Genomic DNA, 23954 nt, shown 5'->3' on the forward strand with positions numbered 1-23954 from the left:
TTATTTGTAAGCTGCCTTGTCACGTCTGTTGAGAGATGTGAAATTCTTCGTTGAACTGTCATATGATTCAAAGCCACCATCTGTAGCTTGCGAACTGCTTCTGGACACAACTTTTCCGATGCAGTAATCATACATTGCTTGACAAAATCACCATCAGTGAACGGTCGGCCAGATTTCGCTATCATCAACGTAATATCATAACTGACCTCCCATGCTGCACTTAAATCTGCTGACTGCTTTGAGAAAATGTTCTGCTGGTGATTCAGCGACCGCCGCAGAGATTCAATTTGAGCTATTCGTTCATCACAGACAATATTGTGGAAATCTTTATGCTTCGACTCAAAATGACGTTTTATATTGGAAAGCTTCGCCACTGCTACTGTCGAATGACACAGCAGACAATTCACATTCTTCTGTTGTTGAACAAAACAGTATTGTGCAGTCCAATCATCATGAAGCTGCTGATTTTCGTCGTCAACTTTTCTTTTACGATTAGCTGCCATTCTTGTTACAAAATAATGTCAAAATAGGGCTCGTAGGTAAATCTCGAAGAACAATTGGAACACGTGAGATTTCGTAATGATGAAAATATTACGTCATTGCACCAATGATTAAATGCCTATGTGTTAACGAGATTTTCTTTATTGCGCGACACAAATATGGAACCATCCAGTATCTAATCTAATGCATATTCTTCTATAGTGCTTAATCTTCGTGCAGGCACGAACTCTTAGCGCGCGAACTCTCTATGTTTGACTTTCCCATTGGACATCGCGAGCCGGACTTTGTGCACCACTAATTTACAGTTTCGGTCTCTTATTGTAGGTAGAATATAGATAACTGATTATCTCTTAATTGTTTTGCGACTTTGAAATGTTTTACACGTCAACGGTTTCATCTCATATCCAACTTACTCATTGATTTGTTTGTTTGTTCGTCTAGCTGCGAAACCTGTTAGCTAGTGATCTTATTGTATAGTGTGGCGTACTCTTTTGGTACGCACGTTTAGCTGCAAAACCTATTATTAGCTAATGATTTTATTGTAGGCATTATGTAGCTCGGATTTCTCACCTGTATTATCCTGTTTCCATCTTTTAACCAGTGGATAGTTGGAGGCGGGTTTCCTATAGCCTGACAAGACAAGACGTTATGGTCGAAAGGTGACACCGACATGACACTAGCGGTAGTTTTGGCTAAACGTAAGTGATGCCTCAAGAGGGGATTGTCGTCTTTACAAAACAAACATAATTCATTAGTAAATCCTTTCATATCTTAAGTTGAAGATAACAATTAGACTATATACAATCGATAAATTATCTTATCCTATTAATTCAACATTCCGTTCACAGTAATTAGCTAACTTTACTTATAATAAGCGAATCATTATTAAAAGTACAAGAATAATTAGAAAATCGAAGACATGTTTTAACCTCACTAGAAGATAATTACTAGTTTTATAACTTTTAGTAGAGAAATAGAAGGGTAAGTAAATGCTAAACATAATTTATGTATACACTTATGTTGAGTTAAGGTATCGACTCTTAATCTGAGCGTAGCGGGTTCAAATCTCCGTCACACCAAACATGCTCGTCCTTTCAGCTGTGGAGGCGTTATAACGTGATGGTCGATCCCCGATGCGTTGGTAAAGAGTAGCTCAAGAGTTGGCCTTCCCTCTACTTTTACACTACTAAATTAAGGATGGCTAGCTCAGACAGACCTCGTATAAGGTAGGCTAGCTCAGACAGACCTCGTATAAGGATGGCTAGCTCAAACAGACCTCGTATAAGGATGGCTAGCTCAGACAGACATCGTATAAAGATGGCTAGCTCAGACAGACCTCGTATAAAGATGGCTAGCTCAGACAGACCTCGTGTAAGGATAGCTAGCTCAGACAGACCTCGTACAGCTTTGCGCGAAATAAAAAAAAAACATTTTATGTGATATATTTTACGTCATCAATAAATATGTTATTACTGATTTAATCATCTTGTTAGATGATTCGAGAAGTCTTAATACAAAACGATAAGAAGAACAACTTATAACACATGCACTTTCAAAACATGGTCCTTCTTTCTTTAGAGGTCCACATTTGGAAAGCGTTCAGATTATAGAGTTTGTAACGTTATATATTATTTTTATAACGTTATCAGTACACAGTGGTAATGACGTTCTAAACAGTATGATAAAATATCCACACGAGTATCCAAATAAAACTGATATCTTCCACATAAATATAATCTACACTGATATTCAGATAACACCGTATCCTGAACTACATACGTTTTGAGAACAGTTCTTATATGCACATCAGCGTAGCCTATATAGAAATTTCTTCGTATTTATAAAATACAATGAAACATTTGCAAAAATAATTTGTTTGTTTTTGATTTTCGCGCAAACCTACTCTAGGGCTATCTGTGCTAGCCGTCCCTACTTTAGCAGTGTAAGACTAGAGGGAAGGCAACTAGTCATCACCACCCACTGCCAACTCTTGAGCTACTCTCTTAACAACGAATAGTGGGATTGACCGTCACATAATAACGCTCCCAAGGTTGAAAGGGCGAGCATGTTTGGTGCGATAGGGATTCGAACCCGCGACCCTCATATTACGAGTCGAACGCCTTAACCTACCTGGCCATGCCGGGTCTGAAAATAATTTAAAAGCTATACGAAAAATAATGACAAACTGATTCCCAATGCCATCTGGTGTACGACTGAGTAGTTCGTTGTCCTCACCAATGTTCCTAGTCTCTGTAGATTAAAAAATGAATGAATAGCGCAGCAAAACTAAATCAATAAAATGAACTACGGGAGAAGACGTACAACACACATGAACTGGACTGTACGAGCGACCAATATATTAACAATAAACATCGTAGTTTTATAAAGGTTTCTGTAGTAGAGTAGACCTTTCTTCGTTTTGTTTGGTTGTCGTGTTTTTATATACTCGGTAAAAATAGTTCAAATTCTAGGTCGATCCATGAAAAGAAAGCATTTTATTACTTCAACTAAAATAAAGAAGCTTCACATGTTATATTCGCTTGTAGGCCTAACTCACATATGAAGCAACCACTTTCTTATATAACACTACTACTTCAGAATTTTTTTCCTTGAAAACACAGTGTGTATGGCACTGAAATAACTGAAACAGGCTCGGTAATTAACCAATTAATTATTATTCTAACGGTTGTTTTTAAATTATTCAAAAGCCCCCCGCAACTCTTACTTAGAAAATTTTGAGACGTCACGCCCTCAAGGAGACACAAACTAAGGCTCTCTCTAGCGACTAATACAGAATGTCTAAGTTAAAACAGCATACAATAGCAAAAAAACGACATCGTGTTCGACTAGTACTAAAGTTACCATCAATCCTCTAAAAAGACGAGTGATGAATACCAGTTAAAATAAACAAATTGTCTGTAATAAAGCTCAACAAATAAACGAGGTAAAATAATTCACACAATTAAACAAAATAATGACGGACAGATTGGAATGTTAGCACTTAAATTAGTAAATCTGGAAAATTATCTAGCGTAATAAGAAACATGTTAACACCTAGTTGGGTCAGTATGAATAGCATTCAACAGTTAAAGGAAATCCGTGCTACAGTACGAATGTGAAAATTGGAAGCCAATAAAAATAACGGAAACAAAACTTATTACGTCAACACCTGTGTGTATGTGTGAAACTTATTACGTCAACACCTGTGTGTATGTGTGAAACTTATTACGTCAACACCTGTGGGTATGTGTGAAACTTATTACGTCAACACATGTAGGTATGTGTGAAACTTATTACGTCAACACCTATGGGTACGTGTGAAACTTATTACGAAAATCAGTTAGTCGAGGATACAGAGTAATAGCAAAGAAAACAATGCAACAAAGAAGACGTTATGTTGCAACTAACAAAGACCAAGCAGACGTTTCCAAAGAAAAGATTTTCTTAACCCTAATCGGGTAATATAAAGAAGGAAAGCCAAACATTACTGCCTAGCGTTGAGCAGTAGAGGCAGAAGTGAATAAACCTGGCACGCGACAACTACATGACGAAGGTGGGTTGAGACCTCATGTTTCATTTCAGAAACATCGAACTAAGTAGGTAACATTTAGTAAGTATCATAGATATAATAAATAAGCAATATAAAAGGATTACGTAAGCGACATAGTTAGGTTAAGTAAGCAGTATAGAAGAATGAAGTAACATAGGTAGATTTAATAAGCAATATAGGAGAATTACATAAGCAACATACGGGGATTAAGTAAGCAACATATGTAGATTACGTAAATAACAGGTGAAATAAGAAGACAATATAGGAGGGTTAAGAAAGTAACATAGGTCGATTAAGTTAGTAGCTAAATGATTAAAATTACCTCAGAATTTTTTTTTACAATAATATCTAAGTAGAATGATAAATATGGTAATAGTTACAGGTATCAGGAAGACAGGTGACATGAATGATATTTAAAATATTTTCCAGGTAGTCCAGAAGATATTTACAGATATCACACAGAATTTATGTAAAGGTAACTAGATATGATAAAGAATATGGGCGTATATGAATGTATATATACATAAAGGTACTCCGGTGACGTAAGAAAACATATTAAAATATCTAGAAAAATCGGAAAACATATATGCAAATTTATCAAAGTAGCATAGGCATACAATATCCTCGACTCCTATGAGTGTGTTAGGTTTTGGTTTTCTACAACAACCATACTAATATTCAATTTATAGCAGATCACATAAAACAATTGCAACTATTATCAAGGCTAAAGTAGAATTTTATGAAATTAATTTACTTATTATTAAATGAAAGTTCAATTTGATATTTATAGATACCACTAGTAATAGTGTTTTGTAACTCTCGACGTTCTATGTTTACAAATTATTATTTAAGATATTGCTGAATTATATTATTACGTTTATTTAAGTATGCAGCAAGAATAAAATAATTTATTTAACTGATTTGATCCAGTCTGTATAAAAAGTAAACTATATTAGTAAAACATTAAATAAATCATACCGATTTTTGCGCCTTCTTGCAACACAGGTTCTGCCTGAAGAAAGAAAAATACTAGTGACATCTAGTGAGAATAAACATTAATGTTAAGCTGATTTTTAAACAATTAAAAACTACGTGATTCAACCCGTAATTTTATTCCAAAGAATATAAAGTGTGCATATATTTTATACATGTTAGCCTAATATTTTAGTCCAAATGTGATATTACAGCCTTCTTTATTTTTATTGAAAATTCCTGTTAGTTTCTGAAAGGGGGGGCGTCCGATTTAAGTACATGCAAATATTTTCATTCTCTGCAAGTTATTCTTCGCTGTTCTTGATGGTGAACTTTGGGACTTACATCGCTAAAATCTAGGATTCTACTCCATGTGGTGAACAGAAACAAATAGCTCAATGTGGCTTTATTTTACAACAAACAAACAATACTGTTCATCTAATTATGCGTAGAAATAACAACGAATTATGTCGCATAGGTTGTTTCAAAATATCGTGCCTCGAGCACCAGTGGGCTTGTTTGCAGGTTCGAGTCCATGAAACACCAAACTTGCTCTCGCTTGCAACCGTGGGAGCTTTATAATGATCGATCAATCCCACTATTCAGTAGAAGAGTAGCCTAAGAGCTAGCGGTGGGTGGTGATGACAAACTTCCTTCCTTCTAGTTTTTTCACTACTAAATTAGGGCCGATTAGCCCAGATTGCCCAACTCGAATGGCTTTGCGAGAAATTTAAACTTTTAAACTTATGATTAAATCTTACTTCATTTACTACAGTGGGCTTATGATTATATCTTATTTGACATTAATAACCTGTTTGTGTTACATAACTTAATTGTTGTCCTGTAGGTACAGTTTTTACTTATCTGTAAATATCCTATATAATTGTAGATAGAAGCACTTATTTGTCTAATTCCTTTTCTCTAGGCCCGGCATGGCCAGGTGGTTAACGCACTCAACTCGTAATCCAAAGATGGCAGGTTCGAATCCCGTCACACCAAACATGCTTGCTCTTTCAGCCGTGGGGGCGTTATAATGTGACGATCAATCTCACTATTCGTTTATAAAAGAGTAGCTCAAAAGTTGGCGGTGGGTGGTGATGACTAGATGGTTTCCCTCTAGTCTTACCCTGCTAAATTAGAAACGGTTAGCGATGATAGCTCTCGTGTAGTTTTGCGTGAAATTAAAAACAAACCTTTTCCGTGTTTCTACTTGTTTAGAATACAGCAATAGAGGGCGCCACAATATTGTAGATGAAACTATTTTGTAGTTGCTAAGCGCAAATTACACAATGAACTATCTGTGCTCTGCACATAATAGGTATCGAAATCCAATTTATAGTGTCGTACATCTGCTGACTTTCTGCTGAACCATAACGTCTGAAGGCAAGGCTATTGTGATTATATTTTACGTCTAATGGATAGTAGATATTTCAGAGATGTATTTAAACAGGTGCATATTTTAAAATATAACCTGAAAGAGTTTTGCAAATAAACGTGTTTCTTTTCTTAGTAGAATAAAATTCGTTTCTGAACAACTTTAATAACACGAGTTTCATAGTTCAATTCTGTAATGGTTCTAAATTTCGTGAAAATGAATTAGAAACAGACATTTAAAAGCAGATATTTATGCGCAAAATGTTTTACAAAATTTTATTTGTTCTTTTGTCGCTTTTTAATTATTATTACAGAACTTGTATACAAGTGGCTCACTCTACCACCGATATATATATTCCTGGTAATTGAAGAGCTCCGTACATTACTGTCTAATTCATTTGCCTCGAGAAAAACTTATTGTGTTTATAAAAATGTGCTCTAGAAACCCATTAGGTTAGTAACAATTACACGACTTTCTAACTTTGAGGGTAAGTGATTCTTAAAATAGCCTTTAAACGTTAAAAAAAAACAATATATATATATAAACACTTTTACTTACCCTCGAATCACGACGTACCCCTAGAGGCTGCACGTGCCGACTAAGAGCCAATGAAAGAAGAGAAAATATGGTCATCAAACTAAACGTTTGCTGGTCCATTTTCGGAAGCTTTCTCCGATTTCACGTCAACCTACGCACTGAACTTTTACTATTGGAAGAGAAGTTTGAATATTGCATTAACAGAGTATTAAAAATCAAACGAAATGTAAGACGTTTTCCTTCCGATTTACTTTGCGCTTTGTAACTTTGGTTATGAAGGTAAAACGTTTTAATTTAAAACTGTTTGTATTACGGTGTATTATCTAAGATATCTTGTCGTATCTTGTGAAGGGGTCTAATGGCATCTCTCCCTTAAGATAGTGTCTGGCATACATTATCATTTGTGGTTAGAGGAAATCTAATGGTATGTATCCTTTAATCTACTGTCAAAGATACATTATCATATCTTGTAATGGGATCTAATAGTATCTCTCCTTTAATCTACTGTCAAAGATACATTATCATATCTTGTAATGGGATCTAATAGTATCTCTCCTTTAATCTACTGTCAAAGATACATTATCATATCTTGTAATGGGATCTAATGGTATGTATCCTTTAAGCTAGTGTCAAAGATACATTATCATATCTTGTGGGGAAAGTCTAATTGAAACACCTATACTTCTGCCTCAAGAGTATTTTTAAGCTCATCCAACATTGTGGCAAAGTAAGTTTCAATGTACATATCTCACACGAACATATTTTAAATGTCTTGAAAATAATTATTTCTACCTCAGAATCCTTTAAATTACAAAAAAAATATCACTTTTTTGTGAAAGCAGAAATGTCTAAACAAAATATAACTCAGCTAGGCCTAAAAATAAAATTCGTAAACAACTAGCAACACTAGTCATACAGGTAGAAAACCTTAGTTACATATTGAATCGTAATATAGATCCATTCTGTGGTGTACCATTGGAAATGATTAGATTAGTATAAAAACAAAACGTTGACACTTAATCATCAAATCAGCTTAATTATACTTTCAAGAGACTCCGAGAAAGGTCAGAATAAGTGACGGTATTGTTTTCACTGTATTCATGAGTCTTCCGTAATAGCTAATAATGGCAAACTTCGCGGTTCGATGTCTTCAGTAAACAAAGTACAGCGCAATTTCGCACTGAAACAAATTTATTAATTTCAAACTCAAACATGTGAAAATAGGGCGTTCTACAACCACCCTACAACGTACAAATCTTTTACATACATATGTAATTATATTTTCTAACGAATAATAATAATAAAACCAAAGGCTTTTCTGCCAAACAATTGTTGGTAGACAAACTTTGAGAAAATATGGAAAACAAATATATATATATATTCAACTGCATATTCTAATATAATCAGTTTAGTCCAACTCAAAATTCAAAATAGTCTCACTGTAAACTGATTCGTTGTTTTTTGCAGGGGAGTTCCATTCCAAATCACATACTGTGAGCTTTTCTTCACTTATATTTGTTTTGTTTGTTCTTAAGTGCAATGATGGCCCGGCATGGCCAGGTGGTTAAGGCATTTGACTCGTAATCCGAGAGTCGCCGGTTCGAATCCCCGTCACATCAAACATGCTCGCCCTTTCAGCCGTGTGGACGTTATAATGTTACTGTCAATCCCACTATTCGTTGGTAAAAAGAGTAGCCCAAGAGTTGGTGGTGGATGGTGATGACTAGCTGCCTTCCCTCTAGTCTTACACTGCTAAATTAGGGACGGCTAGCGCAGATAGCCCTCGTGAATCTTTGCGAGAAATTCAAAACAAACAAGCGCAGTGATACACAATCTGTTCTGTGCCTACCATTGGTATCGAAACTCGATTTTTAGCATCATAAGCCTTCAGACTTACCGCAGAGCCAATAGAACATTGAGTGGAGGGGATCTTTTTTTTTGAAGTTGACTCAACTATTTGAAGATTCTTGGTTTTAGTAACGTAATAACGTTGATAAAAAAAAACTTTATATGTGTAAAATTATAACAGGGTATAAATTTCTTGAAATTTGATTAAAATAACGTTGGTATGTATGATTTAAATACCAATCATTGTTCGCAATATAAATGTGGGTGGGTGTTATAAAGAACACTCGGAAACGGCCAGTGTTCACTTACCCCCACTGACCACACTGCAATATAGATGATGTGAACCAATCGAATCCAACACCAATTACCTTTTCACGGTTTAGACGGTTCAAACATACCATAAATACCCCATAGTTTGATTCGACTGTTTTAGACTTTCCACAGAGAGCCACAAAAGAGTATAGTAGAGGGCACAGTAGAGGAAGGCTACCTTCGCCAACTCTTGGACTACTTCTATCTGGCTGAGAATTTGCGGTCACTCTTATAGAGTTTTTAAGTTATTCGTGTTTTGACCTTTACGAAGTCAACAAATTACATTCTGTTTTTCGAAATCCCTTTAACAAATAAAAAAAAAAAATATTTGATTTCATCTCCATGCAAAGAGTCACCTTCTCAAAGGAACTGGTTTTTCCATCGACAAATAAAATTAGCAACACAGTCTCACATCTTGGTTTAGTATCAAGCCCATATGAACTGTTTTCTTACCTTAAGTTTTTCCAACGTAATGTACCAATACATAACAAGAAAGCAACGAGTATTAGCACCTCACTTCTTAATTGACAAGAATCTTAAAGAAGAAACTGTAGTGGAGTTATTGGCGTTCTTAAAGTGTCAGCCACTGATGAAAGTCAATTTACAAACTTACAGTCGTTTGTCTGGCCTTCAGATTTTAACTAGCGTGTGGCAAAAGAAACACAGCCAAGCTGTGCCAACAAGCCGTCATCCCCTTAACTTATTCGTCGCTTTCTTCATACTAGTGTTACTCCGCCTGTTTTGTAAACTGTTCTTCATACTAGTGTTACTCCGCATGTTTTGTAAACTGTTAACAGCAAACTCCACTGATACAGAAGGATGAAAGAAAAACAAAAAGACGTAAAAGGATATCCCTACATAAATATATTAACGTAATATTTGTGCAAAAACATCAGTGGTAAACGTACTTCTAGATTCCTCCACCAATATAATATTACTTTATGTTTACACGCCAATATGTCTATTGTTACCTAAATAAAACAGTGCAATGCCTCAACTTAATCACGCCATAACTTTTGTTGTCAAGCGATATGCTAATATCAATAGCCCTCAACAACTACTGCGTTCTGTTGTATCATGGCTGGCCTGAAGAAAACTCGTCCTACATAAAGGTCTCATCAATACTGGACATAGTAGTTATATGGTCATTATTCACTCTTATTTAGTTTCATTCAGTTATTACTAACAGCTTAATATAATCAACACTGAAATAACTTCCAATACCTTGTATGCAAATATCAAAACCTATAATAATAACATGATATGTTCTCGACAATAAATTTTTTGTTTCATCGTAAATTTGTGACTTCTTTTATAACTCAGAAAAATCAAATAAGACTTTAGTAAAACAGTGTATCTCGTTAACTGGTGTAGAACTTTGGTTTAAAACTCACGTTTGTCTCTAAGGGTACTGCTTTGGTTAAGTACGTTATCCTGTCGTACAGTGTACGGCTATACGGAAGTATTTTATCTTGAACAACAGTTCAGGATAAATCTTTGGTTAAGTATTTTATATTATCGTTCAAGATAACTCTTTGGTTAACTATTTTATATTGTTGTCCAAGATAACTCATTGGTTAACGATTTTATAGTGTCGTCCAACGTAACTCTTTAGGTAACTATTTTATATTGTCGTCCAAGGTAACTCTTTGGTTAACGATTTTATATTGTTGTCCAAGATAACTCTTTGGTTAACTATTTTATATTGTCGTCCAAGATACCTCTTTGCTTAACTATTTTATATTGTCGTCCAAGATAACTCTTTGGTTAGTATTATATATTGTCGTCCAAGATAACTCTTCGGTTAAGTATTATATATTGTCGTCCAAGATAACTCTTCGGTTAAGTATTTTATATTGTCGTCCAAGATAACTCTCTGGTTAAGTATTTTATAGTGTCGTCCAATATAACTCTCTGGTTAACTATTTTATAGTGTCGTCCAAGATCACTCTTTGGTTAACCACTTATATTGTCGTCCAAGATAACTCTTTGGTTAACGAATTTTATATTGTCGTCCAAGTTAACTCTCTGGTTAACTATTTTATATTGTCGTCCAAGATAACTCTTTGGTTAACTATTTTATATTGTCGTTCAAGATAACTCTTTGGTTAACTATTTTATATTTTCGTCCAAGATAACTCTTTGGTTAACTATTCTATATTGTCGTCCAAGATAACTCTCTGGTTAACTATTTTATATTCTCGTCCAAGATAACTCTCTGGTCAACTATTTTATAGTGTCGTCCAAGATAAATGGTTGGTTAATTATTTTATATTGTCGTACAAGATAACTCTATATTAACTATTTTATATTGTCGTCCAAGATAACTCTTTGGTTAAGTATTTTATATTGTTGTCCCACATAACTATTTGGTTAAGTATTTTATATTGTCGTCCAAGATAACTCTTTGGTTAAGTATTTTATGTTGTCGTCCAAGATAACTCTCTGGTTAAGTATTTTATAGTGTCGTCCAAGATAACTCTTTGGTTAACTATTTTATATTGTTGTCCAAGGTAACTCTTTGGTTAACTATTTTATATTGTTGTCCAAGATAACTCTTTGGTTAACAATTTTATATTGTCATCCAAGATAACTCTTTGGTTAACTATTTTATATTGTCGTCCAAGATAACTCTTTGGTTAAGTACTTTATATTGTCGTCCAAGATAACTCTTTGGTTAACTATTTTATATTGTCGTCCAAGATAACTCTCTGGTTAACTATTTTATATTGTCGTCCAAGATAACTCTCTGGTGAACTATTTTATAGTGTCGTCCAAGATAACTCTCTGGTTAACTATTTTATAGTGTCGTCCAAGATAACTCTCTGGTTAAGTATTTTATATTGTCGTCCAAGATAACTCTCTGGTTAACTATTTTATGTTGTCGTCCAAGATAACTCTCTGGTTAACTATTTTATAGTGTCGTCCAAGGTAACTCTTTGGTTAACTATTTTATATTATTGTCCAATATAATCTTTGGTCAACTATTTTATATTATTCTTCAATATAACTCTTTGATTAAGTACTTTATATTGTCGTCCAAGATAACTCTTTGGTTAAGCATTTTATATTGTTGTCCAAGATAACTCTTTGGTTAACTATTTTATATTGTCGTCCAAGATAACTCTCTAGTTAACTATTTTATGTTGTCGTCCAAGATAACTCTCTGGTTAAGTATTTTATATTGTCGTTCAAGATAACTCTTTGGTTAACTATTTTATATTCTCGTCCAAGATAACTCTCTGGTTAAGTATTTTATATTGTCGTCCAAGATAACTCTTTGGTTAAGTATTTTATGTTGTCGTCCAAGATAACTCTCTGGTTAACTATTTTATATTGTCGTCCAAGATAACTCTCTGGTTAACTATTTTATAGTGTCGTCCAAGGTAACTCTCTGGTTAACTATTTCATATTGTTGTCCAAGGTAACTCTTTGGTTAACTATTTTATATTGTTGTCCAAGATAACTCTTTGGTTAACTATTTTATATTGTCGTCCAAGATAACTCTTTGGTTAAGTACTTTATATTGTCGTCCAAGATAACTCTTTGGTTAACTATTTTATATTGTCGTCCAAGATAACTCTCTGGTGAACTATTTTATATTGTCGTCCAAGATAACTCTCTGGTGAACTATTTTATAGTGTCGTCCAAGATAACTCTCTGGTTAACTATTTTATAGTGTCGTCCAAGATAACTCTCTGGTTAAGTATTTTATATTGTCGTCCAAGATAACTCTCTGGTTAACTATTTTATGTTGTCGTCCAAGATAACTCTCTGGTTAACTATTTTATAGTGTCGTCCAAGGTAACTCTTTGGTTAACTATTTTATATTATTGTCCAATATAATCTTTGGTCAACTATTTTATATTATTCTTCAATATAACTCTTTGATTAAGTACTTTATATTGTCGTCCAAGATAACTCTTTGGTTAAGTATTTTATATTGTTGTCCAAGATAACTCTTTGGTTAACTATTTTATATTGTCGTCCAAGATAACTCTCTAGTTAACTATTTTATGTTGTCGTCCAAGATAACTCTCTGGTGAACTATTTTATAGTGTCGTCCAGGATAACTCTCTGGTTAAGTATTTTATATTGTCGTCCAAGATAACTCTCTGGTTAACTATTTTATAGTGTCGTCCAAGGTAACTCTTTGGTTAACTATTTTATATTATTGTCCAATATAATCTTTGGTCAACTATTTTATATTATTCTTCAATATAACTCTTTGATTAAGTACTTTATATTGTCGTCCAAGATAACTCTCTGGTTAACTATTTTATGTTGTCGTCCAAGATAACTCTCTGGTTAAGTATTATATATTGTCGTCCAAGATAACTCTCTGGTTAACTATTATATAGTGTCGTCCAAGATAACTCTCTGGTTAACTATTTTATAGTGTCGTCCAAAATAACTCTCTGGTTATGTATTTTATATTGTCGTCCAAGATAACTCTATGGTTAACTATTTTATATTGTTGCCCAAGATAAATCTTTTGTTAACTATTTTACATTGTCGTCCAAAATAACTCTTTGGTTAACTATTTTATATTGTCGTCCAAGATAACTCTTTGGTTAACTATTTGATAGTGTCGTTTTAGATAACTCTCTGTTTAACTATTTTATATTGTCGTCCAAGATAACTCTCTGGTTAACTATTTTATAGTGTCGTCCAAGATAAATCTTTTGTTAACTATTTTACATTGTCTTCCAAGATAACTCTTTGGTTAACTATTTTATAGTGTCGTCCAAGATAACTCTATGGTTAATTATTTGATATTGTCGTCCAAGATAATTTTCTGGTTAACTATTTTATATTGTCGTCCAAGATAACTTTTTGGTAACTATTTTATATTGTCGTCCAAGATAACTTTTTGTTAACTATTTTATATTTTCGTCCAAGATAACTCTTTGGTTAACTATTTTATATTGTCGTCCAAGATAACTCTTTGGTTAACTATTTTATATTGTCGTCCAAGATAACTCTCTGGTTAACTATTTTATGTTGTCGTCCAAGATAACTCTCTGGTTAAGTATTTTATATTATCGTCCAAGATAACTCTTTGGTTAACTACTTTATATTGTTGCCAAAGATAAATCTTTTGTTAACTATTTTACATTGTCGTCCAAGATAACTCTCTGGTTAACTATTTGATAGTGTCGTCCAAGATAACTCTCTGGTTAAATATTTTATATTGTTGTCCAAGATAAATCTTTTGTTAACTATTTTACATTGTCGTCCAAAATAACGCTGTGTTTAACTATTTTATATTGTCGTCCAAGATAACTTTTTGGTTAACTATTTTATATTGTCGTCCAAGATAACTCTGTGGTTAACTATTTTATATTGTCGTCCAAGATAACTCTTTGGTGAACTATTTTATATTTTTGTCCAAGATAACTCTCTGGTTAACTATTTTATAGCGTCGTCCAAGATAACTCTTTGGTTAAGTATTTTATATTATTGTCCAAGATAACTCTTTGGTTAAGTATTTTATATTATTCTTCAATATAACTCTTTGGTTAAGTATTTTATATTATTGTCCAAGATAACTCTTTGGTTAAGTATTTTATATTATTCTTCAATGTAACTCTTTGGTTAAGTACTTTATATTATTCTTCAATATAACTCTTTGGTTAAGTATTTTATATATTGTCGTTCAAGATAACTCTTTGGTTAAGTATTTTATATTATTCTTCAATGTAACTCTTTGGTTAAGTACTTTATATTATTCTTCAAGATAACTCTTTGGTTAAGTATTTTATATTATTCTTCAAGATAACTCTTTGGTTAAGTATTTTATATTATTCTTCAAGATAACTCTTTGGTTAAGTACTTTATATTATTCTTCAATGTAACTCTTTGGTTAAGTACTTTATATTGTTCTTCAATATAACTCTTTGATAAAAATACGGTGTAACCAGCCGCCACTGGTGATAATGGGCCTGGTATACTCACTTCCTGCTTGTCATACAATGTACACGTCACAGACACTCCTCTACTTACAGGGTTGACGTTACGTAACCTCGAGTCCATCAAGGACACAATAGTTGGCATATGAACATAAACATTGTAACCAACTGTGAGGAATACCAAGAGGGCTGTAGCAAGCTCCGTGACAAGATTCTAACTCAGTACGTAAACAGAAAGTGTGTCATCTTGTTGTTGTTCCTGTTCTTTGTCTCTACTTCCTTAAGAGGATCATAAAGAAGGATTCCTTACCTCAGTTGTTTCAATTAATTAGCTCTTGTTTATTAACCTGCTATTTTTAATTTATCACAAATAAATAAATAAATAAACATTCGGAGATTGGATGATATTTGATTAGATGCTGACCAATGATTGTAGATCAGAATGTTACAAAATCCAGATATAAGCCTTTTGTAGTCTACACAATCGTTTAATTTTAATTATTAATTAATATCTTCTTTCATTACTGGATACCAGTAAACTATTTATTTTATATATCATGTCAACCTGATACCATTCCTAGTGAACATTACACTCGCATTTCTTACAAGAACCAGCATCAAAGAAGACAGCAGATAAAATAATTAACAATTAATTAGGCTTAGATGATTGCATTTGGTAATCATATCAACAATTGTTTCTCATTATGTGTAAAACAACAGTTAACCTTTTGACCTTTGTGATTAAAACACATGCCAGAACTAAACATTTTCTGTGTCCGGGGGAAAGGAGGGAAATTGGCGTGATTTGGTTGTCGTTAAACGCAAAGGTACACAATGGACAAGCTGTGCCCTGTCCACCACGGGTATCGCAATCCAATGTTTAGAGTTGTAAGTCTGGAGAGGTACTGCTAAGTCACTGAGGGGCTTCTGAAAAATAAATATGTTCAGGAAAATCAATGGATAAGAGTTATGTGATCATTACAGGAAATCCGACCTTTATCAAAATTCAAAGGTTAGAGATAAGAAGAGATGAGCGAGAAACTTCTCGCTAAAAGTTAACTACGATCCAGTGAAAACTCTCTCCAACGAACTAAGCAAAGCGTCGGAGAGTGAAATGGATCCATGAAGTCTTCAAGATTAAAGTCAAACAGTTGGTATAAAGAATAGTTTCACGAAGTTTCTCTAATTAACAATCGGAGTGAACAGCGTTTCCATAACGTCTCTGGTTAACAGTTAATAATAAGAATGAATAATTAATGAAAGAAAACTTTCGAAATGAATGTCAAACAGTTTTGTTTTATTTTTGAATTTCGCGCAAATTTACTCAAGGGCTATCTGCACTACCCGTCCCTAATTTAGCAGTGTAAGACTAGAGGGAAGGCAGCTAGTTATCACCACCTACTGACAAATCTTGGGCTACTCTTTTACCAACGAATAGTGGGATTGACCGTAACTTTATAACGCCCCCACGGCTGAAAGTGCGAGCATGTTTGGTGTGACGGGAATTCGAAGCCGCGACCGTCGGATTACGAGTCGAACGCCTTAACCCACCTCGCCATGCGGAGCGTATGTTGAACAGAACAAGAGTTCGATAAACGAACCATGTTAACTCGTGCTATGACCCGCATCATAGCAAGTGCACACTGTTTTAATGTATCCTACCTTTCGTAAACTGGGCGATTAAACTTGTATGTGTAAAAGCTTATCTAACAAGTTATCACAAGCAATCACTAGTTTAGTCCAAAAGAAACAGGTTTTTCTTAATCCTGTGCTATACAATAATGTAAAAATACACTATTTAAAACACAATAGTATATCCTCTAAGTAATCACTACTTTTGTACCTTGTAAACTCTTACAGAACTACAGGATGTTCGGAAAGTCACTGTGCACTTATATATTTATTAACAGACATGTTTCAATATAGAATACAGGAGGTAAATATGAATGACAATAATAAACAATGTTGAAAGTGACCACCGTTGGCATCAATGTAGACTTGGATCCTTCTTATTTTGTTTCTAAACACCGCTATCAGTTGCTGACTTGAAATAGACTGAATAAACATATGATTACAAAACTGCACAGTGACTTTCTGAACACCCTGTAGTTCTTCATAACACCAGTTTCTAATCAATGTTCTGGTTGCCTTGAAACAGTAGTTTTCAACTTTACAAATACCCTAGCTGTTTATAAACAATAATTTGTTACTTTACAAATACCCCAGTTGTTTATAAACAGAAGCTTGTTGCTTTACAAATACTTTAGTTCTTTAGATGCAACAGTTTGTTACTTTACAAACACTAATTAATTAATATCTTGTTAGTTTACAAATATTCCAGTTATTTTAAAAAACTGTGGGTTCTTACTTATGAACGCTTAGAAACAATAGTTTGTTATTTTACAAACAGTTAATTGTTTGGAACAGTGTGCAGATTTTCTGCTACAACGACCAAACGTGTTTCATGAGTACTGTTACTGTTTCATAAACATTTACAAATCTCAATACGGTTTTGGAGTTCATGACGATAATTCTAAATGAAACCTACAGTGTGTACGCGTGTATACGATTCTACAACCATACAAATAGGCTTACTGAAAGTTGGTAAATACGTTTCGCAGCAGTACAACTCGTAGCCAATTCGGATTACATTGAAACTGTAGTAAAAATTACATTAATTGACACAATAGTTGAAGTCCAATTTGTGACAGAATTTGACATAAATAGTAAAAGGAATCTTTTAATACTTTCGTAGATCATAATAATAATCTTAGTAAGATAAACATATATTAATTCCAGGAAGACAACGTGAATGAATGGGCAACTCTTTACTAACCTTGTTTTCTGAGTGCACGATCCAAGTTCACCTTCGCACACGTTCTTAAATGCGGTATCACTCCCCTAGTGTTAGCTAAAAAAAACCAAAAGTTTTAAATTAGAACAAACTGTAGAAGTCGACCGCAGTTTCTTGCCAACTGTTTCACAACTATCGGAGAATTTGCAGAATAATAAAAACCAAAACTGCCGTGAATTAGAAACATGAGATAATTTTTTGTAATCTAAAACGTTTTAATTTCGTGTTGTGAGAGAATGAAACTGAGGTTTAACTTGTTATTTTTCAAATTAAAATATATCTATTTCCTCCATCATCTTCACCATACACCAGGTGGTCTACCAAAATAGCTGTATATTGGACATGTGGCTGGCAAACAGTACCTTCGGTTGGCTGGGCTAGGAACAGAGCCAGAAACTGTCTAACGCAATTTAGAAGAGAGGAAAAAATAACAATGGCTGTAATAAATGAAAAGGTCAGTAGTTAAAAGGTCAGTAGTTGTAATATTTTTGTGCCATCTTTCAGTAGTTAAATTGGGCTTTAATGTTTCCTTCTCATTTCTGAGGTTCAAGAAATATAATCCTGTTTTTCTCCATATTCATCCCTTCCAGAAGCAACTTTTCTCATTCAACTATTTCAGTTCCAAGTCATTTTTGACGTCATTGAGTCAATCAAGTGTCTGTCTGTCTGTCCGCCTCTCGCTCTTGTTTCTTCGATTTTACTCAAAGTCTCTGCCAGTCTTCCTTCTTATCTAAATATATGTTCAAATCAGTTAATTACGTTAAATGAAACTCTCACCAGGTAAAGTGAACGAATCTAACATGTCAGAACATGTTTATAAAATAACTCCAGTAATGGTTTGTTTGCTCAACATGTCAGGACATGTTTATAAAATAACTCAAGTAATGGTTTGTTTGCTCAACATGTCAGAACATGTTAATAAAATAACTCCAGTGATGGTTTGTTTGCTCAACATGTCAGAACATGTTTATAAAATAACTCCAGTAATGGTTTGTTTGCTCAACATGTCAGAACATGTTTATAAAATAACTCCAGTAATGGTTTGTTTGCTCAACATGTCAGAACATGTTTATAAAATAACTCCAGTAATGGTTTGTTTGCTCAACATGTCAGGACATGTTTATAAAATAACTCAAGTAATGGTTTGTTTGCTCAACATGTCAGAACATGTTAATAAAATAACTCCAGTGATGGTTTGTTTGCTCAACATGTCAGAACATGTTTATAAAATAACTCCAGTAATGGTTTGTTTGCTCAACATGTCAGAACATGTTTATAAAATAACTCCAGTAATGGTTTGTTTGCTCAAAGAGTAAATGTTTTGTAGCTACAATAGGACAACTTAGATCTTGTTCTGATTTCCCAGACTCTTTGTGAACATTAAGTGATATATATATATAATATAAAGCATTTAAATGACACGTGCTTTTTTCTTGTCGCATGGTGAAATTCCTTCGAATGCACGTTTGATCGCATAACTTACGAGAAAATAACTTGTAACAGTTGTTCACGAACATCGGTTTCCTTGCTTTGCTTCTACAATTTGGAAAAAGTTTGGGTTACAGAAGTAAAGAGAGAGACAAATAAGACCAGATAAAACAGATTGATAAACAAGAAGATGACGAGATGGATAGGGTGACAGCTAAGATAGACAGAAAATAGATTAATGTGTAAAACTCTTCCTTCGATAACAGTAATAAAATCTGGACCTGGGATAAAACGATGTTAAAGAAACACAAATGTAGATGGTAACCAGGGAATATGGAGACCATGGAGGGCTTCGTAATGGAATATAACCATCCTCAACAGCTGAAAGTATCTTCATGTTGGACGCCAGAGAAGGAAAACGTCCATCTTCAACAACTGAAATAATATGTGTCGTTAGACTAAGAAAACACGTAATTTTAACAAGAAAACAAATGATTCAAGAAATGAGATAGCGATAAATATGTATTGATAAGATGGTTGGTATGGGTATTAAAACTTTTATTAAAATAAAGTACAGAACAACGTTTCGACCTTCTTGAATCGTCTACATGTTGACAAAGAGAGTTAGCAGCTGACCGATGCTGGGCAGATGTCTTAGGTACGATACTGTAAACGGGTATGATATTGTAGGGGGCGTTGAAGTTGGATGTTAGGTTATTACTTGGTATTGGTATAAAGGTGTTCCTTTATATTGGTTTAATTTTGGTTTGAGTTGTTATATAAGTAGGGCTTTTTTGATTTTGCGCTTGTTTGTATTTGTTTCCCTATTTAGTATGTTGGTGTTTTCTGTGGTAATATTGTATTTATTTGATTTGCAGTGCTCAAAAACGTGGGAAAGCGTTTATTTCTTTGGTCTTTGAATCTGGTTTCCATTTTTCTATTTGTTTCTCCAATATAGAATTCGTGGCTGTTTTTGCATTGTATTTTATAAATTATGTTAGTGTTGTGTTTGTCAGTGTAGTTTTTACATAGTATGGACTTTAGTTTTGTACCTGGTGTTTGAATGAATTTAGTGTTTACTGGAATGTTATGTTTTGTTTTTGTTTTCAAAATGTTGGTTTTTTTTTCATATGCATGTTTTGTAGTTTGTTGTATCTTGGGATGATATTGTTGCAGTTATAAGGTTTTGTAGTTGTTGTTGTATCGTGGGATTTATTGTTGTTGTTATGTATCGTGGGATTTATTATTGTTGTTATGTATCGTGGGATTTATTATTGTTGTTATGTATCGTGGTTGTTATGTATCGTGGATTATTGTTGTTTATGTATCGTGGGATTTATTATTGTTGTTATGTATCGTGGGATTTATTGTTGTTGCTATGTATCGTGGGATTTATTGTTGTTGTTATGTATCGTGGGATTTATTGTTGTTGTTAACTGTGTTGTTGGTCTAGGTGTATGTACATGATGTTTTAATCTGTTTTTCAAGGAAATTTGTTGATGTTGATAAAGTGTGGTTTTATTTTGTTGATTTCATCGTTAATTTTATCAGGTGAACATAGTTTTATGGCTGTGTTTATTTGGTTTCTTAATATATTGAGTTTTTGTTTGCTGGGTTTTTTTTTCATATGCTGAGTCCCAGGGAATGCATAGTCCAGTATGGGTGATTTTTCTGTGGATTTCTCTTTTGAATTGTGTATCGATTCTCTTGATCTTGAGGTTGAAAAATGCTATTTTGTTAGTTTTCTCACACTCACAGGTGAATTTTAATAATTGCTTTAGTTTTGTTTGTTTTGAATTTCTCGCAAAGCTACACGAAGGCTATCCGCGCTAGCCATCTTTAAATTAACAGTGAAAGACCACGGGGAAAGCAACTATTTATTATCACCCATCCCCAAATACTGGGATACATTTTTTATCAGCGAATAGTGGGATTGACCGTTACATTAAAACGCCTCCACGGCTGAAAGGGGCAGCATGTTTAGTAGGCCGGGGATTCTAACCTGCGACCCTCAGATTGCGAGTAAATCAGTTACAGGAATGTCTTACTGTTCTTCTTTGTGTTTTGGGGTTTTAAGCTTTTTTAGTGCATCAAGAAACGTCGATTTGAAAATATTTGCGTAAAACTAATTTACCAACAGGGCCATCATTATGGGTCCGTAGTGAACCTCAAACCTTCTGGTTTTATCCAATGCACACTTAGATCATGTTAAAGGTTTTGAGTTAGATTTTTCCAGCTATAAACCTGTGGTAAAAACGTTTATATCATCATTAACTTACTTTATAATATCAGTTCCATAGACAAAAAGTAACAATGGATTTGTTCAGCTACAAAAAACAAACGTTTTGACAATGAATTTGATGTATAAGACACGCGATAACTATCTATCTGTATTTAACTTGTTTTGCATAAGCTCTGAGGGTCCAGCACAAAGGACTTGTAACTGACTTTACAGGTCATGTTGCAGGCTGGTGTCAGTTGGTGTCACAAATCAAGTTAGTTGTAACATGTTTGAGTTACATCTTCAAACAACGCATACACGTGTTCTGTGGAAGGGAAACTGTTATAAACAAAATGCACGCAAAAGCTTCCAAGTAGTACAGAAAGCCTTGTTTGTTTGTTTTGTAATTTCGCACAAAGCTACTTGAGGGCTATCTGTGCTAGCCGTCCCTAATTTAGAAGTGTAAGACTGAAAGGAAGGCAGCTAGTCATCACCATCCATCGTAAGCTATTGGGCTACTCTTTTACCAACTAACAATGGGATTGACTGGAATATCATAACGCCCCCACGGTTGAAAGGGCTAACATATTTAATGTAAAAGGAATTAGAGCCAGCGACCCTCAGATTATGAGTCCAGTGCCTTAACTACCTGAGTCCAGTGCCTTAACTACCTGAGTCCATTGTCTTAACTACCTGAGTCCATTGTCTTAATTACCTGAGTCCATTGTCTTAACTATCTGGCCATGCTGGGCCTGTAGAATCATAAACCACGAAACAAAGTGTTGTTAGTTGAGTCCTAAAATAGAGGATATATTCATACAGATGCTCTCAGAAGAAGTGGTTAATAAAGTTATTATGAAATTGAAAAGTGTCAGTTACTATCCCATAATGTTGTGAGCCATTAAGAGTTGTGACTATCTGGATAAATTCTGAAAAAAAAAAAAATGATTTTTTTTGTTTTAACGTGCAAGCTTAGCTCTGTGATATTCCGAATGTGACCAGCACAGTAGGAAAATTAGAATTGCTAATAGCTGAAGGTTTCATGTCTCGGGCTTGGGTTTATATTACCCGATGAGTTGCGAAATAAAAGTCATAAAGAAAGAAACAATACATAGATTTATACAAAGGCCCGGCATGGTCAGGTGAGTTAAGACGCTTGGCTCGTAATTTTAGGGTCGCGGGTTTGAATCCCCGTCGCACCAAACATGCTCGCCCTTTCAGCCATGGAGGCGTATAATGTGTCAATCCCACTTACGCTGCAAAATTAGGGACGGCTAGCACAGATAGCCCTCGTGTAGCTTTGCGCGAAATTCCAAAATAAACAAAACAGATTTATACAAATTACAAATATTTAACGATTTACATATAACAACAAATAAACTCTTGTGTACTTCATTGACACAACACAGAACAATAGGGAAGTGATGGTGTGTGATTTGAAATTTTAAGCAGGAAGTGAAGGACCAGCAAGAGTCATTGAGGCCTTTAATAGAAAAACACTTCTGTTCGTCCACGTGTTCCTCTTGATTGAGTGAATTAAAACTACCAATTAAAAATAACCCTATGTTTATGTACACTAATCTATGTTTACTTCTATTTAATTCTGATGAAGGTAGGTTTAACTTTTTGAAAATGTTAAGGTCATAGAGCTTTGTACTTTTGTCTTTAATCTACGTAAACACAACAGAACCATGGAATTGCTAACAAACAAATTCACTTTAATGGTAGAGTCAATACGCCATTAACTACGATTCACACTTAAAAAGAAGTTAACATGAAGTGAAACAACTCTGAAACATTATGGCACATGACCTAACACAGTTTAAGTAAACAATGAAGTTAAATTTTGTTCACAGTTGAACTAGTAACACAGAACAAAAGCTTTCGTAGAAGCTCTCGTGGAATAAAATGAAAGAAAGGAGCATTCTCGTTATGTTAAACAAAAGAAGAAACACCGGTTTCAGATGAGCCGGTTGACAAAATAAACAGTCGTAGCTGTTATCTTATTCGCTGACAAAAAATAAGTCAACTCACTAATTAAAAATAACATTTTCTGTTACAGAAAGTAAGGTAAAACAGATTTATTGATATACATTTAACCTAGTTGTGTCCTAAAAAAAAATGTGAACTAGTAACCACTTGAGCGTTAATGTGTTCCATTAATTTAGCAGCGTAAGATTACAGAGAAAACAACTAGTCGTCACCACCCACCGTCAACTCCTGAGCTATTCTTTTACCAACGAATAATGGTTGAACGGGCGAACATGGCTGATGTGACGGGATTCGAACTCGCGAACCTCAGATTGTGAGTCAAACGCCCATAACCACCAGGCCATGCCGGAGCCCCTGTAGAAACTACTTAGAAAATTATTCTTCAGGAACTTATAAGAAGCACAGCAGGACTGGGTCTTCGAACAGAGATATAATTGAGAAACTGAACGTCT

At 34.2% G+C, this 23954-nt stretch overlaps 1 protein-coding gene across 2 annotated transcripts in view; it reads right to left on the minus strand.

Annotated features, from left to right (window-relative positions):
- LOC143242553 (zwei Ig domain protein zig-2-like) overlaps positions 1 to 17975 on the minus strand; it is a 28287-nt gene extending 10312 nt beyond the window's left edge. The window contains exons 1-4 of one of the 2 annotated variants that reach the window (XM_076485970.1): positions 17844 to 17975; positions 6957 to 7104; positions 5030 to 5063; positions 1072 to 1229 (exon numbers count right to left, since the gene is read on the minus strand). In XM_076485970.1, coding sequence (XP_076342085.1) covers positions 1072 to 1229; positions 5030 to 5063; positions 6957 to 7055 — 291 coding nt within the window. In that variant the 5' untranslated portion in view covers positions 7056 to 7104; positions 17844 to 17975. Of the gene's footprint in view, positions 1 to 1071; positions 1230 to 5029; positions 5064 to 6956; positions 7105 to 9548; positions 9707 to 17843 lie in introns of those variants that run through there. The other variant, XM_076485969.1, reaches the window with a different exon arrangement.
- Between the last annotated feature and the right edge of the window lie 5979 nt (positions 17976 to 23954).

Source organism: Tachypleus tridentatus, unplaced genomic scaffold, assembly GCF_004210375.1.
Source record: "Tachypleus tridentatus isolate NWPU-2018 unplaced genomic scaffold, ASM421037v1 Hic_cluster_2, whole genome shotgun sequence".
Lineage (NCBI taxonomy): Eukaryota > Metazoa > Arthropoda > Merostomata > Xiphosura > Limulidae > Tachypleus > Tachypleus tridentatus.